General features: G+C 28.2%; 1 protein-coding gene across 1 annotated transcript in view; it reads left to right on the top strand.

The window, feature by feature from the left end:
* The window catches only part of LOC107448584 (cell adhesion molecule Dscam1), a 106,882-nt gene that overhangs the window by 62,667 nt on the left and 34,603 nt on the right, over nt 1-9,612 (top strand). The window contains exons 9-11 of the mRNA XM_021146874.3: nt 1,487-1,648; nt 3,204-3,494; nt 4,663-4,782. Of these exons, the coding sequence (XP_021002533.3) occupies nt 1,487-1,648; nt 3,204-3,494; nt 4,663-4,782 (573 nt within the window). The remainder of the gene's footprint in view (nt 1-1,486; nt 1,649-3,203; nt 3,495-4,662; nt 4,783-9,612) is intronic.

Here is a 9,612-nt window from a genome sequence, read left to right as displayed (position 1 = left end):
GTAAGCAATAAATATAAACAATAAATATAAACAATAATAATTACAATAATGAATAAGAGTATTTGTTTTATGATAAATATTAATTATTTGAAAATATAGAAACATAAAAATTAAAAAGTTCTTTGATAGAAGATGTATAGACCAGAAGACTGCATATGTGGAATGCTCAAAAATCGAGAGAAGTACACATGTTTTTCAAAATTCTATAACTTCGTCAAAAAAAATCGAATCGATTTGAAATTTTGAGGGCTTACATAGAACTGTTCAAATAACTATTTTCTATTAACGGAAAGTACAAAAAATATTTTTTGCAAGTTTGGCAAGTGTTCAAACTTAACAACTTTTTTCACCATAAAAACAATCTTTGATGAAAAGCTGGATTCAGTTCGCAAAAAACAAAGTATTGCAATTTGATCATATGTTACTAACAATAGAGGGTTCACTTTAGAACATATCAAATTTTCATGTCATTTGAATGATTTTTCGCAGTTCTATGAACATTTGAATTTAGACCTTTTCTTTGCAGATTTCAAAATTTTCGCAAACTTTTGACCGGTAGTGTATATATATATATAAACTGTAAAAAAAAACAACTGACAAAAATCTGACACTTGTTTTTGATCCATACGAGTACTCTTATTTCAACAAATTAGCCCTATTATCTTAATAAAAATAACTATTCTAGCATTGTGGTCGGTGCGAGCTAATAGCAGAATTCATATGACCTGTCAACACCGAGATTCGAACCCGGGACACCTTATCAGGCGTCGAACGCTCTGTCCCCTGAGCCACGGCAGATTTAGTGTTTCGTTTTGTAAAAAAATCTTGAGCTCTCTTTATCTTTAATGCCTTACTTATTAAAATCGTATTTGAGTGAAAGTTTGAAACTACAGTGGCTTACCCTTATAAAAAAAAGTCTGGCAATTTAACTTAATTGAACAATTTTGCTAAATTATTTTTCAAAATTATATGTAAAGGCAGATAAAATTAGGTAGAGTTTCAATTTACCAGTATAGTTAAAACATAATTATGTTTGCACGGTGCTAAAAATTATTACATAATTGTCTAAAAGTAAGAAAAGTATAAAAAGTAATCGTAAATTGATTCGAAAAAGATAGTTATATTACGGTAAGCAAAACTGCATGGCAAAAACTTGAATTGCTTGAAAACTTCACACTTGACAGTTTAAATCCGTTTTTAATTAGAGTGAAAAGCAAAGTAGGACTGTTTTGTGAAAAGCAGTTTTAAACTATTAATTGTGCGGAGAAATACCGCAAAGAAACGAGAATTTTCGGCAGCGCGCGGGTGGTGATTAAAAACAGAAAAAAAGATCTTTATTTATCTATAAACTGTATTTTTTAAACATGTTTTTTTTTTCTGTGAAATTTACAGTTTTTTTTTACTGTGTAGGTTTCTAAACTACAGCTTTCTGTGTTTAAAATTACAAAAACGTATTTCACATGTTTCCTTAATTTTATATCTCTAGACCAAAGAAAACTGCCAATTAACCAAAAACAAAGAGTATTTCCGAATGGCACAGTTCAAATTTCGGAAATGCAGACAGGAGTTGATGATGGCATTTATAGCTGTGAAGTCACTTATTCTCAAGGCGTACCAGTGTCTCGATCTTTTATTGTAGTTATAAAAAGTAAGGATCTCTATTCTAACTAAAGTACTTTACGAACAAGAAGTTTTTTTTTTTTTTTTTAAATTCACATGATTGCTTACTTTAAATATTGAAAATTCAATATTTATTAAAATATTTAAGAAAAGATGCTTATTAATAAAGACTTTGAAGATGTGTCAAAGCTGTGTAAATGTTTTTAAATGTTGAATCCCGGTCAAAAAAATGAAATGAAGAATCTAAATAAGAATTCATCATTTTGAATTTTGAACTTAAAATATTTTATTTAATTTACATTTCCCACCATTAATATGAATTGTAATGAAGATCAAAGGAAAATTTTAATGAGTAAAGAGCAACCATCTAAAGATGCACTTAGTAAGCAGGGTACAAAGAGGTAAGCAATGTGCCTATTTCCATCGCCATAAATAAATAAATAAATAAACTATGGAACTGGTTCAAAGATTCAACATCGGATTTATTTATTAAATATTTAATTTACTTTCGGCTTTGAGCAAACATTCTTGCTGACAACTAACTAGTTCTTGATAAAATAAAATATGCACCGAGTTTTTATAGCTCTCTTTAAAGTTTTTATTAATATTTAGCTTTTCTGAATAGTTAATATAGTTATTATAGTTACTATAGAAAACAAAATACTTAACAAAATATTATTATTCAATTAAATATTTAGTTTTTTTTGCATAGTTCAAAAGCTGTCTTTACAACAAGTGAAGTGTATAGTGAAGTACATGGATTACTGAAGAGACTCAACTTTATGAAATTTTGTAAATTATTCATAGTTAAGAAAAAGCTATCGACTCAGAACCAAGAATAGTAGTTTTGCATGAACATGCATAGACTGTTCTTTACTTTTAAAACAAACAAAAATTTTCTTTTTTTTGTTTTGTTATACTTTATGTTTAACAAATACTTCTGTTCCGTCTTCTATATTTCAATCTAATAAGCGAATTCTACCTTAATATAGATAGGCTGATGGCATAAGCATAGTTAAGGATACACATGAAACTACAAAAGTACTATATTAATGAATAAATATGGTTAGAAAAAATAGAATTATTCAGTCTCATTTAGACTTTTTGGAAAATTTAACGCTCATACGCAACCTATCACCAGCATCACTAAATGAAGTCTATATTGAATATACTAGAAGTTTGCAACATCTACCTGATTTGGGAGAGGTGATCAAAATCTATGGTCGGAGATTTGACTCTTAAAATTCTACGTTCACAATCTAATTCAGTTTCTACAGGGAAATAATAATAAGGATATATTTATTTCTCCATCTATATGTTTTCTTTTAAGCAAGTTACTAAAATCAAATGACTTTCAGTTCCTAAATATAAATAAAAAAAAGAAATTGTTGTTTCATATTTGCAGTCAAATTATTACTTAAATACTGTGACTATTAGTTATAGGAAATGATTAATAGACTTCAAAAATAAATACGAAAAAAAGTATAAGTTAGAGTATTATATAAANATATATATATATATATATATATATATATATATATTAGGAATTATCTCATCATAATTCGGACATGCTTGTATTTCAGCAAAGCCACATGTTTCGAACTTCCATTTCCCAGAGAACTTACATGAAGGAATGAGGACTGCAGTAGCATGCATTGTACTGTCCGGTGATCCTCCGATCACTATTAAATGGCTGAAAGACGGTTTCCCATTAATTGAAGAAGACTTTGATTCAAATATTATCCATGCAGGGAATGGATTTGTATCCACTTTAACTATCAACACATTGAGTTATAAACACAATGGCAATTACACGTGTATGGCAACAAATAAGGTTGGAACAGGATCATACAGTACTCGAATGGTAGTCAGAGGTAAGCTTAATTTTAATTCTACATAATTAAATATAGCTTTTAATTCTCATTGAAACTATCATTTTACTGCATTAAATAAATACTCAAATATCTGACTGAAGCTTATTCAACTTCAAAACTATTTCATTTTTAGATAATTTAAATTTGATGTTGCACAAACTTTAAATATAAAACAATCTTCTTTAACTTCTAACGCAGGGAAAAAGATCTGGAAAAAATATCGTACTGTATGAAAATAACATCTCTAATAAAAAATCATTTTGTTTAATAAATCGAAAATGAACAGTATTTAAAACACTCATTTGAAATTTTCTCCGTTTATATGGAAACGGTTTACCGTAAAGTTTTTGCTTTCAAAATAATAGCTCTTATTACCACTTATTTAATAAAGAAAAAACATAATTAAAAAGTTACTTTAGTCGAATAAATTTTTTAATGCAATATTCTAAGATATCACGATAAAATTGCCATATTTTACCACACTTACTTAATTTTATCGCAAATTATAAAATCATATTTATTGCAACTTTTTCCAAAATCATTGCCAAAGTACTTCGTAAAAAATACTGACACTTGTTAACACACGCATATTGTTGCTAAAATGATGGAGTCTCTTTTCCACAATAGAAACACAGAAACAAAATATCAAACGATTGAATGGACATAAGCAATTTAACATTTGTGTTAATCCATTTTCAAGTAGATATTTTTCCTGCTAGCAGCGAATTAGAATCTTGCAAAATATTTCCCTTATCTGCTTTAATTCTGTTTCTTTTAAACAATACATTTTTAACAGCCATGAAGCTTGAATACTATTTAAATATGATTCCTTGATATAACTTCCTTGAATATTATTTAGAAATGATTAATGTGAATTAGCATGCTTTTAAAGATATTTAATTTTTTTTTTGTCATATTAAGTTATTATATAGTTACGAAACATCGGTTAATGATAAAATATTCCACGGAAAAATTTAACTTGTTTCTAGCAAGCAATTATCGTAATTGTCTCCAGTAGTTTTATTATTTATGCTATTTTTTTCCTTTGAAATCATAAAGAAACTTCATGAGTACAGTTACTTTCAAAGGAAACATAAATAACTTTCTAATACTGAAACAACAAAAATAAATTCTATTATTTATGCTGAATATTTTCTTTTAAACTTAGTACCTCCTAGATGGATTTTGCAACCTAAAGATACTTCTGCCATAGCTGGACAACCTGCTAAGATCGATTGTCAAGCTGACGGTGTACCACAGCCTCATGTAAGATGGAAAGTTTCAACGAGTAAGTATCATGCTTCTAAGTTAATTATAATAACGAGCCTTAAAAACATTAAGCATCAACAATCAATTTGAAGTAATATATTGTTTATTTAAATAGTAGTTACGAAAGGTAGTTTGTCATATTAAACAGAAATCTTGGAACTATAGATAAAAACTAAACACCTGTGCAGATAGAATAAATAGAAAAGTCAAGTTTAATTCCTCGTCTTACTCAGAAACCTTAGTCTTAGCATTGTTATCAATACCTCTAAATTCGTTGCCACAATTTATAAATTTATAAATTGAAGCATTAGAATTTTCCTGCTCCAATTAGACTTATTAAAAAGCAATAAAATTATCATGTCTCAATTTATAGACTTCAATTAATAATCCTTTTAGCGGCGTCAATTTGTAGACGCTCCACTCCTCTCTCTAGTGCTTCAGCAAGTGGGAACACCGACAGCGGTTCCTTTCATTGCCATCCTAGATCACGTTACAGAAGCGTGCACTCAAGCACGGGGAATGATTAATTGAAATATTAACCCTCTTTACAGGCAAGGATATTTGTATTGCTTTTTAGGTAACTTTCTGGTTTACATTCCGCACCGTTTAAGCTTGCTGTAAGGAACCTTTTTGAACAGATCTGCAACATTCACATTAAATGAAAACATGAGACTTAATCACAGTTAAAGATTTATTTGTATCAATGAAACTAGGAGTCGCTGTACTACTATCTCTACAGGAAGACAAAAATGATTGATATTTTTTAATCAAACATTGATGATGATTTTTGTAAAATTGACAATAACATATAATTTTATAATGGGTGGTAAAATTTGGTAAATGTGGTGATATTTGGGCAATTTTATAATGATACCTTTGATCATGACATGATCATCATTTATTCGGTTAAATTTACGTTTCAAATTTGAATTTTTTGCTATATGTGCAGTAATAAAACTTATAATTTCGAAAACGATCATTTTTTGGTAAACTGAACCATACGTATGGAAAAATTATCCGTTAAATGGTATTAATAGCATGTATTTGGGATCCTCATAAAACAGAAAATTGGGATAAGAACTGTACATAAACTGATTAATAATAATTATGAGTTATTTGTTATTACAAAAAATAATAATAAATTACTAATCATTAATACATTGTGCTCGGGTTAATAATAACCTAATAAATTGCTTTGTAATTGTGTTCAAATTTGCACGTTTGTTCTATTTATATCTTAAAAGAGCATAATCATAAAATAGAAGACTCAGTATAAAGAAGTGGAACTGGAAGAATAAAAACGAAGATTTTTAAAGTACCGAAATAAAGTGTTTCAAAACTATTGCATTCAAAATAACAGGTTCCTTTGTTTATTTTAATTAATTAAAATTGTTACTCTGTGTGAAAAGATCAATATAAGTTCATCCTTTCTGTCAAGCATTCTGAAAAAAAGGAGGTGCATCTTCATAAAATTCTAATGTCTGTCGAATGCAATTTAAAGCGCATGTAGTGGAATTTTTTTTATTGTATTATTTTAATGAAACATTTTCTATTCAAAAGATGAAAAATATTAATATTTGAGTCATTCAATTACAAAAAATAAACTTAGTTAAAATAATATCACAGCTTCTATTCATAAAAAACCTCCTTACTTTCAAAAAGTTTAATATCCAACGATTCAAAAAGCACTTTCAAAAGGGAATAGGTTTTATTAAAAATTTCAATAGCTTTCAAAACTGTAGTCAAAATCGATATTTTATCAAAACACTTGAGTATAAGAATTTTCTATGTCAGCAAACAAAATACTGCGTTTATCAAAGCACGAACAAATATTTATTACAACCCTCTTTTAGCAAAACAAAAAAAATGTTCTTTTCATCATTTTTCTGTCGAGAAATAAATAATTGCGCCTTTCTTGTTGTTTTTTTATCGCTTGGTGTGTTATAAAATATTGATAAGAAACATGTTTTATGTCTTTCTAAAAAATATTATATTTTCAGTTTCTAAACTACTTAACGTTCTCCGCTCTGAATGTTATGATTAAAAATGAAAAATTATACGAGAGCCGCTCTCGAAGAATGTTCTCCATGATTAAAAAAATCTTTTAAGTGCAACATACATTCAATTTAATGCAGTTTTTTTTAAAAAAAATTCTATTGATTTGCGTTTAAAAAAAATATGGTCACTTAAATAAAATTGATAAATTGTTTGTCACATAAAGTGTATTTAATTATCTTTTTGTAAGAACATTTTTGAACTCACGAAAATATAACTATCGATTGGAATTTATATTAACCATAAAACGTCCTAATAAAATCTATAAATATTCCGACAAATAATATGATACTCTAAATGTTTTTTTCCTGGCTAGAAAATAGAGATTATTGCTGGAGAACCGGCACCTCTTTGCTCAATATACATATAGCAATACAGAAATAGCTATTGGTTTGAATAAAATGTATAAATATTCCGATGAATGAAATACTATTGCAAAAGGTTTATTTTTGCCAGAAAATAGGCGACGCGCTGCAGAAATTAAGACAACTTCATTCAGCTCACATGGAGCCAAACAGAAGAAGCTATTGATTTGAATAAAATATACAAATATTCCGATAAATAAATTTATACCATAAGTGGTCTTATGGTATGTGCAAGTGGTCCACCTTGTCAGAAAATATTCGTAATTGCTGGTGAAACTTACCCACTTTATTTAACCTGCAAGGAGCCAAACAAAAATGGCTACTAATCTGAGTAGAACATATAAATATTCCGACAAACAAAATAAGGCAGTAAGTTATTTTTATTTTTTGACAGAAAATAATAGATGTTGATGGCGAAATTAAAACAACTTTATTCAACACACGTGCAGCCAAACAGAAATAGCTATAGGCTTTAATAAAATTGTGATGCCACAATTGGCATTACATATTGCGTAGCCTTTGAAATATCTTTAATTACTTAAACTTATTTTTTTTAAATTATTCTTACTCGAATTATATTTAAATTAAATCAATTAGTTAATCTTTATAAAGTGAACATGAAATATTTTATTATTTTATTGCCGATCAATGTTACTGCTAACTTTTTATTTCAATACTGTACATTTTATTTCAATGTATAGACTCATTAATTCACTGCTGCGCCGAATCGAAAGCAACAATCTATTTATAACTATTTATTATTAATTTCTTACCACAAACATGTTTCAGTTACATGGTTATTCTGATTCTCACGGTCTCGTTGGTGACTCGCGATAGCCAAAGTATTTACAGAGTTATTTATGAGTTTATTTATTTTCCTTGAGACAATACTTACCACTATAATATTAATAAACCACTATAATATTAATAATGGCGATCACCACCTTCATAAAAAATATATAAGTATCCCAATAAATAAAGTGCAACGCTAAGTGGTTTTCTTCCTTGGTAGAAAATAGTCGTTGTTGCTGGTGAAACTGATCCACATGCCATGGAGCCAAACTAAGGCAGCTATTCCAAGCTAAAAATAAACTCCAGAATAATCTACGAAAAAAATGCCGATCGAAAAGTGTGGTGATTTGACCAATTCCGCTACAGAAATTTTGAAGTGTAAAAACTGTAAAATTACTGCAGTAATTTTGTAGTAGAACCTGCCTCAAAGCCCTTACAGTAAATATTTAGAAATGTGAGTTTTAGTTGTGCCATCTATTGCGATCAATGGAAAATACTATACTTCTTGTCCTGAAAAAAAAAGATTATTGTTTTCTTCTTATTTGATCTATTCTCTTGATCAGATGTATCACTTAGGGAGTATATCACTCATTAAATTTCTATGTTGTGAAAATGCCGACTCATTGAATCCTGGGATTCGAACTCCTTTCCTGTCTGACGTGATATTGCCCGCTTAGCAATCTCAGCTATATCTCTGTGTCACGTTCTGATACAAGGAACTAAATGCTTTCATCAGTTGGGTCTTATGGCGTGGATAAAGTTTTTGTTTAATCATACTGGGTGAAAGCACAGTTAATGAATTTTCTCAGAGTTAACTGTTTGATTAGCGTCATTTCATGGTTATCGAAATGTTTTGGTTGTATACGATAGAATAATTAAATGAATTAATATTTAACCCCATTTTTACCACAAATGGCTAGCTATGTAGACGTGAATTTTCCTTTTCTTCTCAGTTCTGTTATTTCTCTTTCAAGTTTAATTCTTTCTAATTTTTCAATTTTTAATTTTTCTTTCTAGTTTAATAAAAGCAAGGATTTCTAAACGAATTTTTAAAGTAAGCAGTCTTATATATCTAATGCTCATTTAGGTTCGATTGAAAAGAATTTTTTTAAAGCAGAATTATTTGTTTAATTTGAAAAGCTTCAATTTCAAGCAAACAAAATCTAAATTTTTTTTAAAGACAAATTTCAGAAACAGACTGAAATTAATAAACTTTTGAAGTAGAGGTTTGAAGCAGAGAAATTGGGGGATAAATATCAATTTCCAAATTCCATTTCGTAAACTCTTTAGACATAAATTTGTTTGATATCCAAACTAAAAATTTATTTTGATTCGATAAAATAAGTATAATATTTGTTCCTAAATAATCCTAGTTTAGTATAAATTCGAAACTGCTTACTTTTATTAACTACTTACTTTTACAATATAGTTTTTACCATAAACTTCCAAACCTTTTACCATAAACTTTGTTTTTGCCAAAAGCAGCTTTATCTAGTCAAAAATAAATATTGAAATAATAAAAAGTAATCAATGAAATTAGTAATAAAATTACTAAAATAAAGAGATATTTTATGCGCATTTTAAAATAAGTAATTTATGTCAGAATCATGCTTAATTGTTTTCGACGCCTCTGAACT

The sequence above is a fragment of the Parasteatoda tepidariorum genome, chromosome 8, assembly GCF_043381705.1.
Source record: "Parasteatoda tepidariorum isolate YZ-2023 chromosome 8, CAS_Ptep_4.0, whole genome shotgun sequence".
In the NCBI taxonomy this organism is placed as follows: Eukaryota; Metazoa; Arthropoda; class Arachnida; order Araneae; family Theridiidae; genus Parasteatoda; species Parasteatoda tepidariorum.
This window is presented reverse-complemented; position numbering and strand designations above follow the sequence as displayed.